Source organism: Fringilla coelebs (assembly GCF_963513975.1).
Source record: "Fringilla coelebs genome assembly, chromosome: 28".
In the NCBI taxonomy this organism is placed as follows: domain Eukaryota; kingdom Metazoa; phylum Chordata; class Aves; order Passeriformes; family Fringillidae; genus Fringilla; species Fringilla coelebs.
The window spans coordinates 2,637,952-2,663,751 of record NC_140054.1 but is presented as its reverse complement, the minus strand read 5'-3'; the positions used below and the strand labels follow the sequence as shown (position 1 = coordinate 2,663,751).

The following is a 25,800-nucleotide window of genomic DNA, read 5'->3' as shown; positions in this document are numbered from 1 at the left end:
TACCCTGTGCACATGTGTTTATTTTGCTTCACACACATGTGCTTTGTCTTTGCCTTGCCTCTTTCCCTTTATCTGCTCTGGAGTGGGGAGGTTGAGTGTGACAAAAAGGCCCAAAGAGACCAGACTGAGCTACCTGGGTGCCTTGCACTAAAACCAGCTTGCTTAAGATCTTGGATCTCACTTTCCTTTCTTTTCATTTTTTTCCCCACCCCTGAGCTAAGGATTCTTAGCAATTTCCATCACATTTGTGTAGGATGGAGGACAAACCAAGCAACTTGGGAAATCAGCAAAAATCAGCAGCTCAGTTTTAGCTGAAAACAAATTGCACTTTTCCTACTCCTGCAGTGGCCGAGCAGTGTTGGGCAATGATCTTTAGGAGCACAGTACAGAGGATCTGGTGTTAAGGAAGGATAAAAGCATCTCAGTGAGACATAAAGGCTGCTCCAACAAGTGAAACTTCTGTGCTGTAGGTGGCTATGGGAAGTCAGGGTGTTGTGAACAGGGTCAGTCCAAGATGCACCACTTCTGGCAGAGAAGAATCCCTTCCTTTGTGTACCCCTGTGCCCGTGGGACAAAGCAGGGGACAAGTCATGCCATCAGCCATCCCAGGGTGATTGAGGAAACCCAGAACAATTAGTCCCTTTATGACCTGTGAGCTGAGTTCAGCACTATCCTTGCAGCCTTACCAGTTTCAAACATCAGCTTTGGATTTGGTTGCTCTCAACCAGAATTGCCTGGAAGCAGATGGCAGAAATTTGTAGCTTTCCAAAAGACAACTAAGCCCTGTTTTCCAGGTTGTATGGACTGAGGGGAAATCCTGGAAGGGTGTCTAGACATCTTGTGCCTTTTTAACTCCCCAGCAATCACCCAGGTCCAAGGTATAATCTTGTTTTACTCCCCAGCACTCCTGCTCTGGAATCCTGCAGCAAACATTCTGTAGCTGGCATCTGTCCATCCACAGGCCCTGGAAGTGGTGAGTGAACCCAAACTGCTTGCTGCAAGTCATTCAAATGTTCCTGTCATTTGCTGGTGGCCAAGAAAGCTCTGTGGTGTTGCAAGGTACTGACTTGCACACTGCAGCCCTGAGGGACTTCAGAGAGTTGGTAACACCTCTCTCTGTGGCACAGTAGATCACAAAGGTCCAAATCACTGCCTTCCCTTATAACAAATCCCCTCTCTTACAGGTGCTTGGGCAGAGTGACTGAGCTGCATAGTTAATGCACCAAAATGCAGAATAAAACGCAGAGATGTGAATTTAAACCCTCATCTGTTCCCTTCTGAATAGAGAGTTGTTCTAATATTTATGTCAGCTCTCCAGTCCACTGAAGCTGTTATGCCAAACTTCTCACTAGTGACTCTGCAGCTTTTGGGGAAGCCAACCCCAGCTGACAGATACAATAGGAAAAACATTCTGAAAAAGGTAAAAAAATGGATTTTTAAATAGTTATAACCCAAACCAAATAGTATATTGCTTTTCATGACTCAGTTCATCTCACCAGGTTCAGCGAGGTGGGGAAGGTGTCCATAATTTGTTAATTAGCCCCAACCTAAAGGAACAAAACCCACAGGGAAGCTCTGTGTGCAGCCTTGGCAGAACTCACCACACCACCATCTCTCACATCTGAGCACAGCCGGGCAAGGACACTCCAGGGCTGATCACATGGGTGACATCTTCATTGAAAAAGTGTTTAAGGGCACAGAGTGACAGTGCTGTCACTCTGCAGACAAGATGTGCCACTACCTGCAATATTCACCGAGTGAGGGCAGCCCAAAGGGAGGAGCTGGCTGGGGATGGATCAGGGAACACAGGAGAAACTGGGACACCTTCAGCCAGCCAGTCACACCCTTGGAAACCGCTTTCAACATCAAAGGCATCATTTGCCTCCTGCACTTTCAGACAGGGCAGTTCCAGGCACGGACCCACCCAGTTCAATGTCACTGCCACCCTTCACTGACTGGAACACAGGCAGCTTTCAGCAGTGCTGCACAGCAAGCCTGTTTGGGCAGATTTACAGAAATCACAGGTATGACAGAACAACTCTTCTCTTACCTGCCTGTTGATACAAAAGTCCCCTTCTAGTCAGTGCTTACTGCAGTAAGGCCACATTGTTTCAGATCACTTATTGTGTATTTTGAGTTTCCTACATTAAAATGTCAAAATTGATTGAAACTGCATAAAATTATTTTAATTCATCCTTCTTTGGAAAGGGACTTAGATAAGGAACAGAGAAGTTGAGACAGTAAAATAAAACTCCTAATCTACTGGGCAGTTGTGGAAAAGAACATTCACATGAATCAGGATCTCTGGTGTCTTGCTCCAGGAACTAGAACCACCACAAGTGACACCAGTACAACTTTGAAAACTATTTTCCTCTCTCAGTTTATGGTGCTATACACTAAGTGCATCAAGTGAACCTTTTTTTTTTTTGTCATCGACTAGCTCATTGGAGACAACACCCCCCTAGGACACAGTTTACATGAAACAAAGTTACTTCTCTGTGACTGGATTGCTACACAGGTACCATTTTCCTCCAACTCTTATTGCAGCTTTAAAGTTAACCCACTAGGCACAAATGGTCATTTCCTTCATACAAATCTAAAAAAAAATAGTTCAGATCTGTACAGGCCTGCCTACTCAAGAGTGCAGCTTTACTTTGGAATAAAATGAAGCTTAAAGCCAGATAGTGAGGTTGGTTGGTTTTGTTTCATTAACAGTTGCTAAGCAAGAAAGTGAGACTGAGTAATTTATTTGATGTTGTTGCAGACCATAATTGTATGGATTTGGATTATGTTGACCAAAAAATACAGTCTTCACGCTGATTTACACCATGATCAGTATTGGCCATGCACATTCAACAACAGCACCAGCTTAGTCATCTTTAAGCTCCTTGATCTTATGCTTATGGCGCTCGATTTCTTTCTGCAGACGCTCAATCTCTTTCTGGTGGTGGTGGATCTCTTCCTCGTGGTGCTTCCGTAAGGCAGAGAGCTGCTCCCGCTCCTTTTCCCTGCAAGAGAGGACGGCAGGACGTGCAGCCCCGCAGCCCAGCGCCGCGGGAGAGGCGGGCCGGGCCCTGCCCCGGGCCCGCGGGGAGCGGCTCCACAGGCCCGGGCACGCTCACCTGAAGTACCGCTCCTCCTCGGCCGCCTGCTTCTTCCCGAAGGCACCGCCGGCCTCGCGGATGGAACCGCCGCCGCCGCCGCCCTTGCCGGCGCCTTTCCCCAGCTCGCCCAGCTGCGGGAGAGACGGCGGTGAGCGCGGAAGGACAGACGGACAGGCAGAGGGAGGGACAGCCGGAGGGGAAAGGGGCACTGTCGGAACACCCACCTGGTCGGCGCCCGATCCCGAGCTCCAGCGCTGCTGCTGCGCCAGCAGAGCCCCGCGCAGGCCGCCCCGCGCCGCCACCGCCGCCACGGCCGCCATAGCCGCCTGCCCTTGGAGCGCCGGACGGGCCGCCGGGCGGGCCCGCCCAGCCGCGCCTGCGCAGCCGCGGCCCCGCCCCAGGGCCCGCCGGGGCGGGGCGGTCTCTGTGACGTCATAAGGCGGGGCCCCGGGCCCGCGCGCGCCGTGGGGGCGCGGGGCCGATCGCTGCGGCGCGCGCCGCGGTCACGTGTGGTGACGGCGCGGTCACGTGTCGGTGGCGATGGCGGCGGCGGGGCCCGGCGCGGGCGCGGCCGAGGACGCGTTCCTGACCTTCTACAACGAGGTACCGCCCGCCCCGGGGCCTGCGCGCCCTGCGGAGCCGGGCCGGGCCGGGCCGGGCCGGGGGCCGCCGGTGGGCGGCACGGGCCGAGCCGAGCCGCGCCGCTGTGGGGGCGGGCGAGCGGCGGGTGCCGCTGGGTCGGTGCTCGGTCCGGCCCACCCACAGTCCCGGTGCCGGCCGGGGCCGGGAGCCGCGTTCGGGCCTCGGTGCGCTGGGCTGAGCCCCGCGGGAGCCGCGCGCTCGGGCTCGCTGTGGGCGAACTGTCACCGGGCACGGCCTGGGCCCCCTCCCGCCGCCGGGCCGCGGCTCTGGGCACGGCCTGAACGGCTCCCCCCGGCCCGGCCGGTTCGCTGCATGCACGTTTGTTTAAATAAAAGTGAACGTTAAATATAAATACATGGCTTGGTTCGGTATAGTCCAGCGAAGGGTAAAAACGGAACTAAATAAGCTGTGATTATTAAAAGCGGGTATGTGTGTTTGCATCAGTGACACATAACGTGTTTAAAGGGCTGCCCTGCCAACAAGGGGTTAACAGTAATAGCGCCGTGGTTTCCAAGGAATCACAGCCAGAACTGCTGGAGGTGCATGGGGAGGAGGGAAGCTATAGAGAAACAGAACAAACAGAACTGTTCTGCAGAACGTTTTATAGATAAAATGTGATGTTGAAAATCCTGTTGGGCTGTAGGAAATGCTAAAAAATATGTGATGCTAGTGCCTGAGAAAATAGCTACAGGCTTGGGGTAAGCAAGGGGCATTAAGAATTGTAGTACAGGACAAGGATGACTGAATACTAACAGCATGAATAAACAGGTAAGGGTGTTGTGATGGTCAGTTGATACAGGTCTCTCTGTTCTTCAGGTAAAGCAAATTGAAAAACGAGATTCTGTTTTAACATCAAAAAACCAAATTGACCGGCTGACCCGACCTGGATCTTCATATTTCAACTTGAACCCTTTTGAGGTTAGTTGGAACGTTCTGAATTGATGCATGAGCTTTCTGATTCCTGAGTGTTTATTGCAGTAAAAGACAACATAAGGAAAGAAGAAATTTCTCTGGGTGCAAATTAGTGTGCAGAAGGTTTGCAGAGGACAGCAGGATGGTGTATATGTGCTTATTGCCTTTCTCAGTGTTTGATGGCAGGACAAACTGTATGTTGTCACATTTCCCTCATACAACAGCACTGGAAGATTTGTCTGGGTGCTTTCTGAATGTGAAGGTAGTAGCTGGAGGTGGCAGCTTGGCAGGTTCTGGTCATAGCTTTCTTAATTCAGTATTTGTAGTTGTGTGTTTTATTTTGGGTGTTCATCCCACTGAACTTGGATAGAGCAAGAAAAGGTCTCTCAGTGGTCACACCAGTGAGAGTCTCTGAGGAACCATTGGGTAATGGATAATCCCCTTGCAGTTTATAGGGTTTGATTCCAGTTGCAGTCAGTTATAAAGTCTTCGTAAGTAGGAAACCCGAGGAAGGCAGTAAATAAACAATATTGTATTCATCTGGAGTTGGCTTTCCCTGGGTGTGTTGCTTCCTGGTGTCATCTTCACTGCCTTTTTCACGCCTCAGGTGCTTTTGTAGTCCCAGTTCAGGGCTAGCCAGCCAGATGAGTCAGCAGATTCACTTTGACAATGATCATTTTGTATAGGTCTTAGTACTTAAAGAGTAAATTAAGGAAGCTGTTTCAGAGTAGACTGTAGCTTTCCTGTGGGAGAGTGGTTTTTATTTATGGATTCTTAAAAAGAACAGCATCTGCTCACTTGTTGCTTAAATCTTACATTCAGTAAATTAAATCACAAAAGAGTTCCTGAACTCTGCCACATCTGTGAAGATCAATAAACAAGTGGTGTCACTCATAGAAATCAGACAGTAAAACTCTAGTGTCTTCCTTCAAAATGATAAAATGAATAAATGTTTATGAAGAAGTGTGTTTCCAACATTCTGAGTGGCCTGGCATTGTCCCCAAGCTACCACATGCTTTTGTTTCTGTCAGACTGAGCATTGCTGCAGGACTGATTGAAGGTTCAGACCAAGACCTTGGCATAGCCAGAGGAACCTAGCACTGCTAAAAGTAGTGTCATAAATGTCAAAAAGATTGTGAAATGTTTCTGTTTTCCTGGGTGAAAATTCATATCACTGTGGGGTGAGCTTTCTGTTGTGTGTCTGTGTGCCAGTGAGCCAAGTGGTACAGAATCTTAGAATGTGCTGGGTTGAAAGACACCCATCAGGATCATCCAGTCCAAGCCCTGTCCCTGCCCAGACACCCCAGCAATCCCACCCTGGGCATCCTTGGGAGTGGTGTTCAAACACTCCTGGAGCTCTGGCAGCCTCAGGGCCATGCCCATTCCCTGGGGAGCCTGGGAAGTGCCCAGCACCCTCTGGGGGAAGAAAACCTTTCCCTGATCTCCAACCTCCCCTGACCCATTTTCATGCACTTCCTCATGTCCTGTCCTGGCCATGAGAATGAAGAGCTGCCCCTTGGGAGGATGTTTGGCTGTAATGAGTTCTACCCTCAGCCTCCTCTTCCTCAGGCTGAACAATCCAAGTGACTTCAGCCACTCCTCATGGGAGTGTTAGAGCTTACTGAGAGGAACCTGAAACGTGGGGAGCAGCATCAAACTTGCTCTGCTTTCATGGTCTCTTTTAGGTGCTGCAGATGGATCCTGAAGCCACAGATGAAGAGATAAAGAAAAGATTCCGACAGGTATTCAGCTTTTACACCCAGAGTTCATGGAGGGGAAGTAGAAGTGCTGTAGAGATTGTGCAGCTGGGTGTGGGCACAAGAAAAATGGCAGTAAGCTGTGTCTGGGTAGAGGGGTGTCTATTTTTGGCAGAAATGCATAGAGCAATGCTTGTATCAACAAGAGGAGAGCTGCAGCAGTGTCCCTGGTCCAAGCATGATAGGCTGCTTTGCCTGTGTGATTGCCAGCTAATATAGCCATGTATGATCAGCCTCTTGAGCTTAAAAGGAAGATCAAAAGGTATTTTTCTCAAATATATGGACTTGGATCTAGATTTTATCTGAGGTTTCTTTAAGAATTTCCATAGTCATTTTTAGTGGCTTGGTTACCTGGGAAAGAGGCAGCCCTGCTTACTGGAGATCTGCAACACAGGAAGCATCACCCCAGCCTGCCTCTGCTGGCAGAGCTGCAGGAAAGTTTTCAGTTTAATCAGTGCCTACAGCAAAGAAACAGTGTTTGGGAGGGCTGCAGCCTCCACCTGCATTGATGGTGTGAGTGTCTTTAGACAGGAGGATCCTGGGGGCAGAGGAACAGGATATGGGCTCCTCCTCCTGTGTGTGGGAAGTGAGAGGGATAACTTTTTGGTCTATTATTGGCTTCTCACTTCTGCAAGACAATAAAGTATGACATTCTCAGCTTTGGGCTGGTAAAAGAGTACAGGGACATGTTCAGGGTAATGAAATGAAAACTGTGCATGGAATTGTGCATTGAAGAAATCAAACACTCAAGTGCAGAATGTGGAACAGTCAACAAAGGAGAAAAAAGGCACTGGCTGAAGTAAATCTGTTCAGATCTGAAGGCAAACCTTTTCCTGGGAGCTACAAACTGGCAGCTGTACAGTTCCAAAAGTAGTTATTTTGTATTCTTCAACACTAAAGCAGCTTCAGTTGCTGCTTTGTACAGCAATGGCAAAAATAAAAGGTCTGTATAAAAAAACATTTAAAAGAGGCCATATGGAAAATTTTAAATAACTTTCTGAGAGAGGAATGGAGGATGTGGTTTCCAGCCCAGTTAAAGTTCCCCTCAGGATGGTAGTGATCTATCTCCTGTCTGCCAGGTAGAGCACAGGCAGGAGTTTTCTTAACTTTCAGTAAAGTGGCCTAAGGAGAAATGACAACTCTTAAATAGTTTGGTATTTGGACAGCCTTGGGCATGCTGGAGAACTTTTTGAGAGACTTTGGTTGAGGATGATCTTTTTATGTTTGTTTCTTGTCAAGACCAAGGATACAAATCTTTGATGACCAAGAGGTTCATATCAGCTGAGGGGTGTTAAATTGTTCCTCTCATCACAAGCTGCAGCTTTTCTTGGACAGCCTGTTTGTTACAAGGATTGTTTGTTCTTTCAGCTTGTACTGGCACACACTTCTGCACGTTGTCAGCTGCTTTGTCCATGTCCAAATTAATGTGATCTCTTTGGATTCTTTCTGTTTCCCTTCTCTCAAAAATCTCTAAAATACTCTTATCTTTTACCATGCTCTTGATAGCAATATCCTTTTTCTTGCAGCTGTCAATATTGGTGCACCCAGACAAAAACCAGGATGATGCAGATAGAGCCCAGAAAGCATTTGAAGGTAATACTCTTTCTCTGCCTGCTCTGGGTTAGTAGTGTCAGCTTTTCTGGTGCTGAAAATTCATTAGGGTGGAGGGGACAGAAGGGCTGCAGAGGTGCTTTAGCTGGGGCAAAAGCAGCTGTGGCAGCAGCAGCTGTGTGAGGTGGTGGCATTTCAGCAGGTGGCACTAGGTGGCATCAATGCCATTGTCATGTCACCACAGGGACAGATGTCTTCGTGGGGGTGTGGGATTGTTCAAGAAGAACTGTTTAATCTGTGCATTAGATTTTATTCAAAGGCCATAGGACAGAAGCAGAGTGATGGTTTTAGGTGTGTGCTGTGCAGGCAGGTAATCACAGCAAGGTGTTCATGCCCATAACTACAGCTGGGAGGAATGATGCTTTCACCTGCACCCTCCAGATGGTATCAGACAGTTCTTGTCACTACTGTACCCCAAAACTCATTCAACTAATCCTATTTTCACTTTCCCAGATGCATTTATTAAAAAAAAAAACACAAAAAAACCCAAAACAGACTGCCAAACAAATGACCTCCACAAATTCTAGAAGCAAATTAGTAATGCCACCAAGTAGCAGTCTTGTGATGCCTTGTGAACATGACTACTGGTGCTATTAATATTGATGCTTTTTGTTTAGCTGTAGATAAAGCTTACAAGCTGCTGCTAGATCAGGAGCAAAAGAAGAGAGCCTTGGATGTGATACAGGCAGGAAAAGAATATGTGGAACACACTGTGAGTATTCAATGGGAACATCCAGAGTTGGGGTGAGTGCTAATCAATCATTCATATCTTGCTTTTTGGTACACTTGCTTCATGTTTAGGTCACTAAGCTGAGCAAACCTCATAATGGCACTGTGCAGGTGGGCTCCAAGCTCTTCACAGCAGAGCAAGCCTGCTGTGTCCAGGACTGCTGTTGAGCTCAGTGCAAGATAATTCAGTGAAATTCAGTACTTGAAATAATCAGGTCAGACCACGTGATCTGACCTAAATATTTTTTTTCCAAGTCTGTGAATGAATGATGCAGTTCAGATATGTGTAGGTGGAAGAGAATAGGTGGTGACAGCAGGAGACTGGAAAGTTTGGGGGATATTGACCTATAAGATAAGAAAAGGAGCTTGGATTGCATTGGCCAAGAAGTTAGAGTGATGTGGGTGGATTAAAACACAGAAAGCTTGAAGAAGCAGATAATTTGGGAGAGCTCAGATACTCTTAACACAAGGAACACTTGATGTTCTGTTTGTTGTTACTCACTTGAATATCATGAAGCAAAATCAACTTCCTGCTGGTTTGGATGGTGTATACTGAATAAGAATATATTCAAGATATATTCAATATATATATCAAGAAACCAAAAGGGATTATGTTGGAGGAATAGTATCCAACACAGTATTTTTAATTACTACAGTTCATATGATAGTAATCTTGTATGTGCTTGGGCCTAGGAGGGTTTGGTGTAAAACAAAACATCAATCAAGAACAGAGTGCTATCTGTACATTGGAATAGAAATGCAGAACCACTTGGATAAAATTATGTAAGCCCTATAAAATTTTTAAGGTTCTTATTTTTGTTCTTAATCATTAGGTGAAAGAAAAAAAGAAGCAGCTGAAGAAGGATGGAAAACCTCCTACTGTAGAGGAGGATGATCCTGAAGTTGTAAGTCATACTATGTTCAGAGAAACTGGAGAGTATAAAATGTGTTCTGAGGAATTAAGAATGAAAGCCAGTACAGAAGTAATGCTGTAAATCCTTACATTTACAGAAGAACAAATTCTGCTTAGCCACTGTAGAGTGTCATGTGTCAGGTGATACCTGTGTACTGTGGAAAATAGCTTCACTGTAGTGTAAAGAGCAAATATATTGTGAGATTATATAGATCAAAGTACCCTGTTCTTTTCTCAGAACAAGTTTTCATTGCTTGTGCATCTTGCAGTGTTTTTTGAATTACTTGTTGTCTTCTGACTGCTGGAACCATGACATTCCTGCTGCAGAGTGACTAAAATGAGCTTGTGACCTTTTAATGAGTGAAGTTTTAATGAGAGCAGTTTCCTCTGTTTCATTCATGTAGTACTGAGGGACAGATGTGCTGTTCTGCAGCAAACCACTGTATTAAACAGGGCATGGCAAAACTTAGTTCTTCTTACCTGGGTTCTAGTCTGGAGAAGTCCAGCCATATGAGAGGATAGGTGATCACCAAACACTGACTTCATTGGTCTCATCACCCTTTTTTTTCCTGGAAAGGGATTTCTTCCTGTTGATATCACCACAGCAACCCCATAACCATCCTATTTTTCATTTTTCAGAAGTCTGTTGCTCTTCTTTAGTAATGAAGATTGGTTTAAGCATACTGATTTCCTACTGGGAAGCCAATGCTAGATTTTTACAACACATCAAGAAGATCTGCTGGAAAATTACTCTCTAAAACAGTGACCATTTTGCCTTTTTTTGTCAAATGTAACAATGCAAGACTTTACCCAAGAATAAGAGAGTTTGAAGTGAACAGTTCTGTTTAGGCACAGCTTCATGAATACAAATTAAAATGAGACTAATATGAGGTTAATATGCAGTTGTTTCCTGATGCCAGGGCCAGAATTTAATCAGCAGTGGTTTATACCTCTCTGTGTGCTGCTGCTATTGTCAGGGCAGCATAGGGGTTATGTGGGCATACCTGTGGTTTGCTTTCTTTTTAGTTTCATACATTTGTATGTAAAACAGACTTTAACTGTGTTCACAGGCATTATTTTAAGACTGGATTTGTGTTTTACAGTTCAAACAAGCTGTATACAAACAGACAATGAAGCTCTTTGCTGAACTGGAAATTAAGAGGAAAGAAAGAGAAGCAAAAGAAATGCATGAAAGGTATAAATGACATTCCACTTGTGCAATTCAGGCTCTTCTTCCACCTCATGCTTCCTCAGAGAAGATATGGGATCAGAGAGTCTTGGAATAGACTAAATTGGAATGAACCTCTGGAGATCATCTGGTCTGACCTCCTGCTAAAAGCAGGGCCTTGGATTAGACTAACAGGGGTCCTGTCAAGCTGATTGCCAATAATGTGGATTCTGCCATGTCTCTGCCAGCCTGTGGGTTTGTAGAGCCTGATGTTTGAGAAAAGCACACAGGAAATTTGCCCTCCTGTGCTGAAGATGTCAATATATTTTATATGGTTGTATTATCTTATATGTACACATGGAGGCCAGCCACAACAGTGAAATGGTGACACAATTCTGCATGCTATTAGCTTGCAGAGAATTGATTTTTAATTTTATTTAAATGCCAGAACTACCCTGTGGCGTGTGTGATCCTGAACTATTTTAGGTGATTTGATCATGTGCTCACTGTGAGTACACTTCCTGCAGCAGGGTTCTGTGCTGGTCAGTGAGGTGGCTGCAGGACATTGCTTTTGATTACAGGTGAAAAGAGGGGGTTAAAAATTTAATTTGTACTTTGCGTGCTGAAGTGCTTATTAACTTCTCAGAACGTGTACCCTCAACAATTTTAGAGACTTAGCACTAGAGTGATGTCCAGCTTCTTGGATGAAGAAGTCCAGCTTGTTTTGCTGAGCAAGAGAATCCAACCCCTTAATTGTCAGTTGTCAATTGCCATCTTGCTCTCAGTGGGTCCAAACCATCTTCTCTGCTCACTGCTCTTCCAAATTTGAAACCAAACTGTATTTGCTGTGCTATCTTAGGTGTGCATATTTATCTCTTCTGTAATCTGCCAAATAATTAGAGGAGATTTCCAAGATGGTTTGAAAGTATTACCTTGCTTTCTAAAGTGGATGCTTGTGGGTTCATAACTTTTGTGGCTTCTCTTCTAGGAAGCGGCAGAGGGAAGAGGAAATTGAAGCACAAGAGAAAGCCAAACGAGAACGGGAATGGCAGAAGAACTTTGAGGTATTCAGCACCTGAACTTACAGAATGGCCTCAGCAATTCTTGCCCATGTTGCAGGGGATGCCTCTAGAGAGATGAGAGACCTTTTGTATGCAAGTCTGTAAGATAATTAATAGATCTGCACCAGGCAGGGTTTGTTCATGTGTGTGGAGAAGAGCCCATCAATAGGGCTTTGGTATCACCTGTGCAGAAGCAGGTCTGGTAAATTGAGGTATAGTGTTTTTTCATCTCTGTCAGCAGTTCATTCTTATCTTTAGTTGTAAAATAGAATTGCTGCTTTGCCCAGGTCACTGGTGACCATTAAACCCTAACGTGGAAGGTGTTTGTGTGGACTGTTGTGGTACTTTCCAGTCTGGTTATCCCAGCATCCAGATCCCTGCTAGTGCTGGGCCCTCTCCCATCCTGCCAGGGGAAAGGGGGCAGGGAAACAGACAGCTGCTCATCTGCAGCTCTGCTATTGCAGAGATGGGCCTGCAGTGGACAGATCACATGCTGTGAAGTAGATCCTTCCTGGACTGTTCTGTCCTGCTGTGATACCTTCAGTCTGTAGAGATCATAGGTTGGCTTTGTGGGGAGATTTGGGGGTTTAGGGTACTTTTTTTGTTTTTTTTGATTTGGTTTCTGTTTTGGTTTTTTTCTCCTCCGGAGAGGTTTCTGCTTCTCAGCAGGAAGGGCAGGGAGAGGAGAGAAGTGCACCAGAGGCCTTTTTGTCTCATTGTGTCAATGTGATGAGACTGAGCAAGGAGCATGAGAGAAGGCAGCAGCACATTTCCCTTCTCTGTTCTTCCTGTAGCACCAGGAGAGGGAGGAGTTGAGGCACAGAAGGGACATGGCACGTTCTGGGCTGACAGATTAGGAACATCCATTTGAGAGGTTTCTTGTTTCCTTTGAGGATTCTGTAGAGAGTAAGGACTGCCCAGCCCAGTCTGGTGGCTTCTGAAACAAGAGTTCAGCACAGTGCTTATCCTGGTGTGTGTAAGCTCACTTGTATTTCCAATGCACCGTGCTGCTCTGGCTCTTCCCAGTGTCTTTGTGTCCTGGCTGCCAGGGGCTGCATGCTGGATAAGGGGAAATTGCCACTGATCTGAAACTGCTGTGTACTACCTGTGCTTTGGCTATTGCACTTGTTAACTCACCACTTCCTCCCTGTTATTCCCAGGAAAGTCGGGATGGCCGTGTGGACAGCTGGAGAAATTTCCAGGCAAATACAAAGGGCAAGAAAGAAAAGAAAAACAGGACCTTCCTGAGACCTCCCAAAGTAAAAATGGAGCAGCGTGAATGATCCTGGAAGCACTGCCCAAGTGCAGCTCCTCAGTCCCTTCTCTGCTTTTAAGGACTCATTGGCACCTAGAGTAAGATTTGCTTTTTAGTAGACTGTTTGTTTCCAGTACAATTAATTATCAGTCGAAGTATTTTTTGTACTCTGTCTGTTTGAAATAGGGCCAGAGAATGACCCCGGCCAGGGCCCCGCTCCACGTAGAACTCTTGGCTTAGGAGAGTCCCTGCCATTCCTGCTGTCCCGTGTGTCTGCTGCCCTGTAACTCGGTGTTTTGTACTTCACACAACTGTGCTGTTTCACCACTTCTGTTTCTAGTTTGAGAGCTGAACAAAATATTGGAGATGCATCCAAACCTTTCCAGGCACCATCTTTCTCAGTGAGTTCAGCTTGGGAAAGATCTGGACTGACTCTGGGAATATCCTTCCAGGCTGGCCTGCAGTTAAGTCCTGCAGCTCCTCACTGCATTGGAAGGAACCTGCTCCCAAAATCTGATTTCCAGACTAAAATCCCAGCTCTCAGGCTTAGACTTCTGTTAATCTCAGACCAGCTGGTCACTTCCTATAAAGGAAAATAACTTCTCTTGATTAATAGTTAAGCTGCAATGGTCTGTATGTAAAATAAATTTTTACCCAAGTTACCGTTTTTTTTTTCTTGGAATTATTAAAAAATACAATAGCAAGAGTGTGAGTGGAGTGCTGTCAGTGCTGAGATGCTGCTGCTCTTCAGCATGAACCTGTTCTCCAGGCTCAGACTGTGGTGCCAGCTCTCTGTCTTTCCAGTTCTCCACATCCCTTTTAAGCTGCCCAAGCTGTTCCAAGTGCAGTGTCACCAGCCTGGAGGCAGAGGGGACATTAACTGTCCTCATTCTCTGGTTGTGCTTCTTCCAGAGCCTGACTACCTTAATCCCCAGCCTGGCTGGGAAAGGCTGTATTTCCACTTGGCTGTTGGGCTGGGAAGTTGGGATGTTTGCTGCAGCTCTGCAGTTGGGTGCCTGGGGAGCTCCAGGGCATGCAGCCAGCCAGTTCCTTCTGGCAGCAGTGCTTTGTGCACCAATGGGTTGTGGCTGTCTAGTCCTTCAGGACTGTCTTAAAAGCCTCATGGTTCCTTTCCTGCCAAGATAAGAGCCAGTCGTTACCAACAAGGAAACCCCAACAGCATTTCTTTGTTAAACAACCCATGGGGTGTAAAGGGAGCAGACAGAAAAACATGTGATTTCTTGTTATAAGTGACTCAGGTGGATGTTGTGCCCATGACCTGAGCAATGGCAGTGCCACAGAATATGTTGGGGGAGCCCCCATGTGGAATCTGGGCAGAGCAGTGCCAGTGGCAGCAGGAAGGAGTGGGTCCTGCATGTCCCTGACCACCCTTTCTTCCCAAGCTGAAGGAGCACAAGGACCAAGGGGGGCTTATAGTACTGCAGAAGGGGTACAGGAATGAGCTGCCCCTGCCTGAAGTATTTTCTGGCTGATGTTTTCTGATTTGGGGATTCCCAGAGCAGAGCTGTGCCCTTCCTGGTACTTTGCCTGATGAATCTCCACCCATCATGGAAGCCCTGGAACAAGTACTCACTGTGCTGCCTCCTGAGCCCAGGACCTGGAAGGAAATGAGGAGCCCAGAGGATGGATCTGCTGAGGGTACTGGGACCACCTCTGCACCCCTGGGCCAACCAGGGAGTGCCCCTGACCTGGAGCTGCTCAGGGCTGGGCTACCCCATCTCTGGCCTGTGAGGCACCAGGTGCCACAGCAGTGTGACAAGCCCCTCACCATCAGTGGAGCCTCAGCTGTGTCACGTCTGTGCCTGCCCAAGGAAGGACCACAGGAACTGGTGTCAAGCTCCAGGGTGCAGCCAGGGCACGGCTAAGCAGGTCACAAGTGCCAAGAGGGAAGTGAGTCACTCACCTGGGAGCCAGCACCACGCCCTCTTTCCTGTCAGAGCCTCTTCCCAGGCAGGAGCACACACACGGCTCAGCCCTGCTGGTCTCTCCCCCTGCAGCACAGACCTGGTGGGCTGGGGTCTGTGACTGAGCTGGAGCAGGTGCTCTGTGACCCCAAGGTAAGACACTCCTCTCCCTTCTGCTTGTTCTCCCAGGCCTCCCTCCCCAAGCTCCACGAGCTCCTTCTGTGTCTGGGTAGCTCAGGACGTGGGCTGGCTCAGCATCCCCCTGGATCTCTGAGCCGTGGCACTTCAGACAGTGCCAAGGGCTTCTGAGACATCCTCATCCTCCCAGCAGGGTGTGGGGGGACAGAGACACTCCTTGTTCTGTGTGCCCAGCGAGCAGGGCTGGGGTGATGAGGTGCACTGTGACAGCATGAGTCAGGGAACTGCTGCTGCCTTGGGGCTGTGGGAGGGGGCTGCTCTCACCCGGGTTCCATTCCACCCCTGAGTGACAACGACCCTGTCTTTGCTTGGATGCTGTGAAGCAAAGAGAGGAGCCTGCCTGGACCTTACTCCTGTGAGGAAGAGGAGGCAGTGCTTGGAACCTCTCAAGGAGGGCAGGCCCCTCACCCCACTTGTGCACAGCCCCTGCCCAGGCTGGGCAGGCAGATGGAACAGAAGGCCAGCAGCTGTGGCAGGAGGTGCCTCACTGCAGCTGGGAGCAGCAGGATCACTGTCCCAGCTGTGGCAGCTCAGGCAGGACATGGCTTGTGCCTCCAGCAGAGCTGGGACAGCCTGGGGCTGTGGCACACAGATCCTGACACGGTGGCCCGTGAGCTCACCCCTCTGCCCTGTGCAGCAGGGCCGGGCTTGGGAACCACAAACAGCTGCAGGCTGCCCTGCTCCCTGCCTCAGCCACTGCTGGGGAGGCTGCCCAGCTACCAGCAGGGACATTTCTCTGCCAGTCTGGGCAGTCCCTGTGGCACAGCCAGCTGCAGAAGCCATGTCCTGCCTCAGCTGTCATAGGGGACCCAGGGAGTGCCCCTGCCACTGCCCCAGGAGTGTCTTTGGCCCGTGGGTTGATGTGTTTTCCTGCTGAGCAAGCCCAGCTCCAGGGCACATTCCTGCAGGGTTGGTAAGGAGGTGGGCACAGGCTGTGCTCAGCCTGCAAAAAGCAAAAGAAAATTCTGCAGAGTGTTCTGTGAGTAGTGGGAACTCACAGACAGTAACACAGCACCAGCTGAGCGTGTGCTGCTGCTCCAAAAGAACTTCTTGCTTTTTCAAAGACCTGTCCTGGTACTCAAGAATGTGTCCTGGGGACTGGATCCAGCAGGGATCAAGCTCAGCTGTGTGCCAGTGGCTGATGCTGTCAGGAGCTGCATGCTGAAGTTTCATCTTGCTGCTTGTGTTACTGACAGGCAGTCACAGACCCATCAGCTGAAATGCTGCTCCTCCATTTGCACTCCTTGGAGAGCTCTTCTCTGCCTACACAGTGTAGCTTGCTCTTGGGAAGAAATCTCTGGATATTTGCTTATAAAACCAAGAGCTTCTGATCCCTCCAAAATTTACATGTGGTTATCCAAAGTGAGTAGGTTGCTACCAGGCTACATCTGAGAAGGAAATTACCTCAAGGGTATGTGCCAGAGGCAGGTGGGGCTTACAGGAGGCCCTGGGCATCTGCCATGGCAGCATGTGCTGCCACAAGAATGCTGCTGGGTGCCAGAGCCCTGGGGAGCAGCCACTGCTCACTGCTCAGCCTGTGTGGGGTTTTCCCCAGAGAGTGGAATTTGGATCAGCTGCTCTGGGATCCAGCACATACAACAACCTGAAGGACTACCAGTGCCCCTTAGGAAATCAGAGTAAGAGAAGTTTATTTATTTTTTATTAGGTTGCAAGTTGGCTTGATGAAAGTTAAGGCATTTTCAAGATTGTTTTTTTTCTCAACTCAGCCTTGCATAGCTGTCAGAGCTATCAGCTGGTGTGTGCATTCCCTGGGCAGGAAGAACAGGAAATATTGTCAAGCAGAGGGCAGCCAGACTGCCAGGAGTGCTGAACAAGCCCAGCCTCCACTGGCAAAATTCATCTTAATATTGGAGTGCTCGGCAATTGGCAGCAGGGCCAGGAGAGCAGGGAAAGAGGGTCCCTGGGTGGGAAGGGGGTAAAAGGGAGGAGCTGGCTGTGGGCACTGCATGGGGGCAAAGGGACCTGCTGATGCAGAATGGCCATGCTGCAGGGCTGAGCAGAGGAAGGATGGAGGCTTTTGAAGGCTCCTCCCCAGCCCAATACCCGCTGGGCTTTCATTTCCTCTAAAGGCTGGGTTGTGGCAGGACAGTGAACCAAGATTTGTCAAGTGTTGCTACATCCCCTGTGAGCACTACCCTTGCCCCTGACATTGCTGGCTGCTCTTTCCAGAGACTTGGGCTGGCTGTGGCAGGATCTTGTTTGGTTTTAAGTTTAAACCCCCAGGTGCAGCCTAAAGGGCAGAGCTGGGGCTCTGTCTCATCCCTGAAGGGTCAGGTTCCTTCATCCTTACAGCAGCTGATGGGAAGGGGAAAGGAGGGAGGATGTCTGGTGGCAGAGGGAAGGAGATGGCTGCAGCTTCCATCCCAGCACAGCTCTGGGGCATCACTGCAGGAGCCTCAGCTCACCCTCATGTGGCCTGACAGGCAGAGCTTGGCTGTTCCTTGCTCCACATGTCAGCCTCCCATGCAGCCCGCCCTGCTGAGGCTTCCATCCCATGTGCTGCAGGTGCTCCAGGGCTCCCTCACATTGCAGGGGCTCCACTCTGCCCAGGGAGCTTCCAAATACCTTGGCCACCCCGAGCTGTGGTGCCAGTTGTGGTTTCCAGGGACTTCTGGTTGTCTTGGAGCTCCCCCTGAGAGGGGTTCAGAGCTGCAGGAGTGGATTGTCCTGCAGTTTGCAGAGCCCTTGCACATCTCCAGCCTGGCTGGAGCTCCCCTGGGGATCCTGGGCCCTGCCTGGCACCGGGGTGCACACCTTCAGGGCACTGTGCTGAAGTGCATGCCAGGTGTTTTCCTCTGTAGTGGCCCTGGAAAAGGCCACCTGCATCCTCTGGAGAAGAGCCAGTCCAGGCAAAGAAGCTCAGACTGGTGCTGGGGCTTTGTCTGCTCCTTGCTGGAGACATCCAGGCACTGGCACAGACACTGGTGGGTTCTGGAATGGTGATAGCTGCCCAAAACTTTGTGACTCCTGAGGCCAGGTGAGCCAGAAGCCAGCACAGAGCAGCAGTGCTGCTGTCCCCCTTGGCCCCTCTGTCAGTACCCCATCTCCCTCAGTGATGGGGAAACTGCCATATCCCAGCTCAGAGCCAGGGCTCACCAGCCCAACAACAAAAGTGTCACTTGAAAGTGTCCCAGTGTCTTTGCCAGAAGTTTGGCTGATGTCCTCAGTGGTGAGGCCCAGGGCACACAATCCTCAGCCTGTCCCTGTGGCTCCCAGGACATGAAGCCACACCATGGGGGTCTGTGGTGCCCCCACAGCAGGGACACAGCCAGGACCTTCTGTGGAATGTTTGCCACAGAGGGGCATTTCCTCAGAAGAGCCAGGAGAGCTTTTCCCAGAGGATCTCCAGTGCAGACTGGGCTCTTCTGCTGCTGCCTGGGGCCTGCTGCTGCTCAGGAGCCTTGTGGCAGGCTCAGACACCCCTTTGTCCTGGTGATGGACTCTGCAGCTCTGTTCCAGGGTTTTTCACAGTGACCCCAAGCACCAGACTCAGGGCTCTGGTTCCTGTAGGTGTGACAGGTGAGAGGTTTTTCCTCTAAGCTCACATCTGTGCTGTGTGCAGGTGTAAGAGTAGAGGCAGGCATGGAGGGCAGGTTAATCATCACCATGGGAGCTACAGCCTGGGATTTACAGCCTGGCTGGGACATGTGGGCAGCTTTGCTCATCACTGGTGTCTCTGAGCACCCCACCATCAGCATCACCATGCTGAGTCAGCAACAGTGGCCATCATATGATGGTGTATGGGACAGGTAACAATCTGCCCTGCTGTGGTGTCTCTGTCTGCTGAATATCCCTGAGATAAAGGGAGGCTTGGGATGGTGGAATTCCTGAATTATTTCCAGCACAAGTGTGAAGGAGAGTGCTAGGAAATTAACCTGTCCATATGTCCATATATGAACCTGTCCATATGTCCAAATGAACCTGTCCAGGAGTTTCCTGTCCCTTTCTTGGAAATTATTAAGTAGAAGCTCTTCTGCCATTCATCTGTTTGGGAGAAAGATGCTCAAAAAGTTGTCTATTCCCAAATCTAACTGGGGACACAGAGTGGATTCCTATTCTGCCTTTAGAGGAAAATCCCAATTTTTCCCTCTTTCAGGATCATCAGGAGCAGAGATACCCTGAGGAAAAAGACTTAAGGACTTTCCAGACTTTTGCTGTGGCTAATTGCCTTTCCTCTACAGCTTATTTTATTTCTCATTTCCTTTAGCTGATGTCACACATTTCCTCTCCTCTAGTGACTCTGCAGTCATGTTACAGTTTCTCCCATTCTGGTGCCCTGTTCTTAAGAGCTGCCAGTGCAGAGACTGTCCAGCCCCAGGGCAGGGAAAATAACATCTGGGAGACCAGCAAGCATCCTCAGTGAAACCCTCACTGCTGCTAAGGCTGAAGATGGACGTATTGTGCTGAATTTTTTTCAACTCTGGTAAGCAGAAAATATACTTTATTAGTACTATTCCTCTTGGAATCTATTATTGCTGATGGCAAAGCTTGCTTGCATCTGTAAGCCAGTAAATCCTGACTGGGAGGGCACAGCCCATGGCAGGATCTACAGATCAGGAGCAGGATTGGCAGGTGTCCTGACCCAGCTGCTTAATTCCACCTTCAGCCCTGCATCCAGTGCAGCTGATGGTACAAACCCCTGGAATTACTGGCTGGGGGGCTGTGGACAAGGCCCTGCCTTGGGCTGGAGGTCTCAGGGGGTTTGGCCAGGCAGCACAGGCTCCTGCAGCAGCAGAGAAGAGCACCCACAGCCCCCGGAGCCTGCCGTGCTTGCCTCTCTGCCAGCACAGGCAGCACAAACAGGCTTCAGAGAAAGGGGAACTGCCTGAGCAGGACAGGCTGAGGAGAGCCCCCACAGAGCACTCCAGAGCTCAGGGCAGTCACAAATGTACGGAGACATCAGCCTGGGTTCCTCAGGCTGAGGAGGGAACTGGCTTTGGGTAAATTTTGTGAGGAGTGTTCTATGTTCCCTTCTAGCTGTGCTCTGTACAACTTCTCACTTGGCTCATGGGAAGGAAAGGACACCTCTCCTGTGATTCCCTGCAGGACCCTGGCACTGGCACAGCACAGCCTCTAATGCAAAGATAGCTGAGCTCTGCCAGGTGGTGCTGGGGCAGGAGAAGGCACTGCTATCTCCCACCTTTGCCAGAGATTTCAGCAGACTGGAAGCAGTCACAGAGCGTGTTCTCACAGTCACCCCTCCATTTCAGAGCACAACTCTGCTGTAGAGGGGACATGCATGGTCACTCTCCCTTCCACCCCATCTGCTAAATCTGGCAGCTGGTGTGCAGTCTGCAGCCAGTAAAGTTCACCTGAGCTCCTGGGCAAGGTTTGGTGGCCACCATGCCATTGTGCAGAACCAGAAATGGAAGTGTGGGTGGACAGTGCCCTAGGGAACTGTCTGAAGGGATTTTGTGAACAACAGCTGTGCCCATGTATTGGATGTAAGCACTTCTCGTGAATCCTGCTAGGGAGATGCATTACCTGTTTTTTATCCCCCCAACTCTTGGTGTACTCAGGTCTGGTGCTACAGGAATAGATCACCTTTCATTGCAAAGATCCCAGCACTAAGCATCAGAACTATTTGCTGGTGTTGCAGAGAGTCACAGCAGTGTGAATTTATGGCACATATTTGAAAAAAAGGAAAAAAAAAAAGGAGTTCTCTAATGATCTTAGGTAATTAGGACTTCTTGGGTTTTTATTCCTTATTTCAGTGTCAGACTAGTGTACCAAACATTACACTCCCTGTGACAAAGCCCACCTGAATAATCTACTGCTCTTTGGAGAACAGGAGGCTCTCAGAAGGGTGGCAGAGAACAAGGGGAATGAGGAGAAATACACGTGGCACCTGGGGCCAGCTCCCAGCTCCGCCAGGCTGCGTGTCCGTTCTGCTCAGACCGTGCCTGGCACACTGAGCTTAAGGACACTTGGAGCTCAGCAGTGCCCAGCGTGCAGCTGCCTGGGAAGGTCCAAATCTTGTAATTGTTGTGTCCTTAGGGGACCTGGGAGGGGTGAGGAAGGATAGCACCCTCAGGAAGATGAGGATGAGCGCTGCCTTCCTCTCCTAACGGCTGGAGAGCAGCACTGAGGGTTGCAATTCTGCAGAAAAAGGGAGAGCAAACTCCAGCTCCAGCTGAGTTCCCCATTTGCAGAGGATAATTGCAAATGTGTGAATGTGCAAATGAGGAACAACAGCAAAAGGGCACTGGGGGACACCCAGCCCAGAGAGGACAGGATGGGGGCTCCTGGCACTGCCTCTTGCTGGGGAGGATCCAGAACATTTTGAGACAGGAGGGCACCTGCTCAGGAGCAGCAGGTGAGGAAAGGGATCCTGCCCCTCTACTCAGCCCAGGTGAGGCCACATCTGGAGTGCAGTGGCCACTTCTGGGCTCCTCAGTCTATAATTAAAGCCCTCAAGAAAGCCATGGAGCTCCTGGAGTGGGTCCAGTAGAGGCTGCAGAGATGATGAAGGGACTGGAGCATCTCTCTGGTGAGGAAAGGCTGAGGGTGCTGGGGCTGTTCAGCCTTGAGAAGAGATGTCTGAGTGGGATCTCATCCCTGTCTGTCTGTCTGTCTGTGTCTGCAGGGAGGGGTCAGGGGGACAGGGCCAGACTCTTTTCACTGGTGCCCAGCAGCAGGACGTGGATACCAGGCATAAACTGAGACACAGGAAGTCCCAACTGAATATGAGAAAAACTTCTTGGCTGTGAGACTGACAGAGCCCTGGAACAAGCTGCCCACAGAGGCTGTGGAGTCTCCTTCTCTGGAGCTATTCAAACCCTGCCTGGATGCCCTCCTGCACAACCTGCTCAGGATAATCTACCTCAGCAGGGGCTGGGCCAGGTGATTTCCCAAGGTCTTCTCCAACCCCAACTCTTCTGGGGTTCTGGGAGAGGTTTTTACCACATATTGTTTCACATCCGGAATTCTTTAAAATAAGTGTAAAGAAGTTAAAAAGTATAAGGAACTGTGGTGGGAGGTGGGGGCATGGGGGAGGTGGCAGGGAAAGACAGAAGAACCACATGCAGGGAGAGGATTAGTCATAGAAAACACGCCTGATTCTAGTAAAAGATTAAGAAGCTTGAGACAGGGAAGTGTAACAGATTGCTTTTATCTAAGAACTTTCATGCAGAAAAGTATTTTAAGATTAGAGATGAGTGATCTGAGACCTCACTGCGGGAAACAACGCTGGATGAAGACACAGAGGTTTGTATGCTGTGGAAATGGGAACAAAGAGAAGACCAAGGAGACAGGGCAGGTGTCTGGCTGGAACCAAAGCATCAGCAGAACTCCTATGGTCACAGACAACTGATAAAGAAAGGTGGGGTTTGGCTTAGCCATAGTGCCAAACCAATCAGCTTGATTTCTGCTGTCTATTTTTAGGTAAGAAGAAAACCGTGTCAGGAAACTGAGCTTCAGACGTGGCCACTCAACACCATGATGTCTGGAAAAGGCAAAGGAGGTGCAGAAGGCAGTGCTGATTTCTACATTTCATGCCACATAGACTCTGAGTTTCGCTACAGCCTCTTCACTGTTTTCTACAGCATTATTTTCATTCTAGGCTTTGTTGCCAACTGCTATGTTCTCTGGATTTTCAGCCGTATTTATCCCACCAAGAAACTCAATGAAATCAAGATATTCATGGTGAACCTGACAGTAGCTGACTTGCTCTTCTTAATTACGATGCCAATGTGGATTGTTTACTACCACCACCATGGAGACTGGATCATGCCTGAGTTCCTCTGTAACGTGGCTGGCTGGTTTTTTTTTGTTAATACCTACACTTCTGTTGCCTTTCTGATGGTCATCACATACAACCGTTACCAAGCTGTGACTAATCCTATTAAAGCTGCTCAGCTGACCACCCAGAGAAGAGGTATCTACCTATCAGCAGCTATCTGGATCATAATAGTGGGCAGCTCTTTGTATTACCTTTTTGACAATAATACTAATCAGGAGGAGGTGGACTCCAGGAATTTCACGCGGTGCTTTGAGCGCTACGACACCACGAGTAGTGTTTCAGCTGTCCTCGCCATTCACGTCATCATCTGCATCCTCTTCTACATCATTTTCCTTTTAATCCTAGGTTGGAACGTTGTCATTATCAGGACGCTGTTCTCCAAGTCAGCTCACCCACGGAAGAGCGCTCCCGTCAAGCAAAGGGCCCTGTGGATGGTGTGCACAGTGCTGGCTGTGTTCATCATCAGCTTTGTGCCCCACCACATCGTGCACCTGCCCTGGACTCTGACTGTGCTGGAGCAGTGGCAGAAGGAAAACTGTCAGCTGCGCCAACAGCTCAACGATGCTCACCAGGTGACTTTGTGTCTCTTGAGCATGAACTGTGTGTTGGACCCGATCATCTACTGCTTCCTCACCAAGAAGTTTCAGAAGCACGTTTCAGAAAAACTGAAAAGCATGAGAGGGAGTCGCAAATGCTCCAGGCAAACAACTGATACAATGATTGAGGGCACTCTTCACCAAGAGGATGCCATTGGGATCTGTTAGGGCCGCTTGGTGTTTTCTGATTGCACATGGAGAGGGGGGAATTATTCACTCATCTTTTCTCAAGAAGAGGCACTGAGGGACACAACAGAGGACCAGGATTTTACATTTTCTTTTTCCCATTAGACAGAAGAATGGATGCTCCTTTCTTCTGCCACATGCAAAGGGCAGAACTGGAGCCTGCAGTAATCTGGCAGCAAAGCTCCTTCTGTGCAGGCTGCTGTTCTCATGGGCACTGAGAACAGCTTTAACATGAAAGAAGTGTGTCACTGAGCCTCTGCAGTGAGCAGCTAGAAGCTGTGTGTACCAAAATTACCCATTGTGTCAGTCCAGACAGCACCATTCTTGCTCCTCTGCCTGCCCAGCTCTCGCACTGGATCCTGTATCAGAGCTGTAAAGGACTTGTAAAAGACCTGGAAGAACAGATGGAGCTCTGAGCGTCATCAGCTGGCTCTTCTAAGCAGCTTACATGGTCTGGTGAAGAGAGTCTGAGCTAATGAAGCTCTTGAGTGGCTGTAAGGGACATAGTCCATGGAATTCCTCAAGTCCTGTCAGAGATCTGCACCTCAATCCCTTCATGCCTTCTTAGCAGCTCACATGGTCTGCTGGGATCCAAACTTGACAGATGTCTGGGAGCAGCTGTTATGAATCTTTGCTTCTAGATATTGGGTCAGTAAAGTAGGGAAGGAAGGGAAGAGAAATTGGGAGTCCCTCAGCACATCTCCACCTCCCCCCTCCCTCCACCAGATCAGCATTATTGCCAAAGGGCACTATGGGCTGCCCTGGTTTCCTGTGTGAAAGCAGAACTGGCCAGCCAGTGGCCTCATGCACTCAGTTTAGTAATTTCTGACTGACTGCAGACACCCAGTCTTGCTCAGGAGGCTCCAGATAACAGAGAGCTACTGTCAGCATGGGCATTATGATAAGGAAAAAATGCAAAAAAAAAAAAAAAGCTTCAATATCTTTGTACTTATTTATTTAATTTAGGATTATAGCCATTATTTTTTCCTCCATTATTTTTTCCTCCATCCTGTTGAAGCTGACTAGTTCTTGATCTACAGCAAGTGAAGTGTTAGGTCAGGACACTTGACAGAGAAATAATTCACACACTCCTTGCCCAGGGCTGGCTGCAGTCCACTGGGGCCCAGGGCAAAGTGGTTTTCCATGGTTGCTGAGTTCTGTTACCAGTCATGAGACACTTGGGGTTCCTTCTCTGACCCAAATTGCTCAATCTAGCACAGGAAATTGGGCAGGGAACTTACTTGTTTTCACAACAGTTGTTGGTTCCCTAAATGTCCTAGTCTGTTGATGACAGGAACAGTGTATCTGACCTGTGACACCAATTATTCATGTGCAGGACAGCAGCCCTCCCACACCTGCCCAAGAACAGGAGAGATAAGCTCAAGCCTTTCCAAAGACAGGACCAATATTTGTACTGCTTTGCCAGTGGAGATACAGGTCCTTCAGATGTATCCTCCTGGAGCTCCTCAGGCAGATTTTGTCCTTAGTTGTTCCAGTAAGGAAAAGAACTAGGATGTTTATTTTTCTAAGGCCATTACCAGGGCCAGCCCTGCACTCCAGGCCCAGTGCCAGAGGAAAGAGTCTGATCACAATAAGAGTGCATCTCCCTCCTAGTCCTGGGCTCTGCTCCAGTAATAGCCACCCAAAACAAACACTTGCCAGTGCCTCTTGCTCCTCAGACACGTTCAAAGATGCACCCTGAATCTGCAGAGCCACAGCACACAGGAAGGGAGCAATTTCTGTAATTCAAAAACCAGAATCTGCCTCTATTTCTGCACTGTTCTGTGAGCACATTCTGGATGAGGAGCTCTCAGCTGGCAGAGAGAGGGACCTGCTTTCCCCCCTTGGCTCCCAGCAATAGTGGAGCTCTAATTTCACAGACCCTAAAGCCCTGATAGATGGAGTTTGGCAACTCTTGGAGGAAATGGAAAGGATTTTTACATGGAAAGCTGGCATGATCTTCCACTGATTCTTGGAAAGC

At 48.9% G+C, this 25,800-nt stretch overlaps 3 protein-coding genes across 4 annotated transcripts; 2 read left to right on the top strand and 1 right to left on the bottom strand.

Annotated features, from left to right (window-relative positions):
- Nucleotides 1-2,731: 2,731 nt before the first annotated feature.
- ATP5IF1 (ATP synthase inhibitory factor subunit 1) lies at nt 2,732-3,490 on the bottom strand. Its single transcript, XM_084222539.1, has 3 exons — nt 3,329-3,490; nt 3,123-3,235; nt 2,732-3,008 (listed from the first exon to the last, which is right to left on the bottom strand). The coding sequence occupies exons 1-3, from the start codon at nt 3,422-3,424 to the stop codon at nt 2,870-2,872; spliced, it is 348 nt and encodes a 115-aa protein (XP_084078665.1). The 5' UTR covers nt 3,425-3,490; the 3' UTR covers nt 2,732-2,869.
- A 67-nt stretch (nt 3,491-3,557) lies between these two features.
- DNAJC8 (DnaJ heat shock protein family (Hsp40) member C8) lies at nt 3,558-13,847 on the top strand. Of its 2 annotated transcripts, XR_014616795.1 has the most exons (10): nt 3,558-3,707; nt 4,563-4,664; nt 6,344-6,400; nt 7,942-8,008; nt 8,644-8,738; nt 9,589-9,660; nt 10,772-10,863; nt 11,825-11,900; nt 13,058-13,250; nt 13,339-13,847. XR_014616795.1 is itself a non-coding variant. In XM_084222694.1 (9 exons), exons 1-9 carry the CDS (start codon nt 3,645-3,647, stop codon nt 13,178-13,180), a joined length of 747 nt encoding a protein of 248 aa, XP_084078820.1. In that variant the 5' UTR covers nt 3,558-3,644; the 3' UTR covers nt 13,181-13,845. The 2 variants fall into 2 exon arrangements, 1 of the variants encoding a protein (XP_084078820.1); XM_084222694.1 differs by having other exon boundaries at nt 13,058-13,845.
- Nucleotides 13,848-15,185: 1,338 nt separating this feature from the next.
- PTAFR (platelet activating factor receptor) lies at nt 15,186-23,868 on the top strand. The gene is made up of 3 exons (XM_084222500.1): nt 15,186-15,230; nt 19,532-19,719; nt 22,680-23,868. The coding sequence occupies exon 3, from the start codon at nt 22,734-22,736 to the stop codon at nt 23,799-23,801; it is 1,068 nt and encodes a 355-aa protein (XP_084078626.1). The 5' UTR covers nt 15,186-15,230; nt 19,532-19,719; nt 22,680-22,733; the 3' UTR covers nt 23,802-23,868.
- The last annotated feature ends 1,932 nt before the right edge of the window (nt 23,869-25,800 follow it).

Coding starts and splice junctions, on each gene's coding strand:
- DNAJC8 (XM_084222694.1), top strand. CDS start 3,645: ATGGCGGCGGCGGGGCCCGGCGCGGGCGCGGCCGAGGACGCGTTCCTG. Junction 3,708..4,562: donor TCCTGACCTTCTACAACGAG/GTACCGCCCGCC, acceptor TCTGTTCTTCAG/GTAAAGCAAATTGAAAAACG. Junction 4,665..6,343: donor TCAACTTGAACCCTTTTGAG/GTTAGTTGGAAC, acceptor GGTCTCTTTTAG/GTGCTGCAGATGGATCCTGA.
- PTAFR (XM_084222500.1), top strand. CDS start 22,734: ATGATGTCTGGAAAAGGCAAAGGAGGTGCAGAAGGCAGTGCTGATTTC.
- ATP5IF1 (XM_084222539.1), bottom strand. CDS start 3,424: ATGGCGGCCGTGGCGGCGGTGGCGGCGCGGGGCGGCCTGCGCGGGGCT. Junction 3,236..3,328: donor CGGGATCGGGCGCCGACCAG/GTGGGTGTTCCG, acceptor TCTCTCCCGCAG/CTGGGCGAGCTGGGGAAAGG. Junction 3,009..3,122: donor GAGGAGGAGCGGTACTTCAG/GTGAGCGTGCCC, acceptor CCTCTCTTGCAG/GGAAAAGGAGCGGGAGCAGC.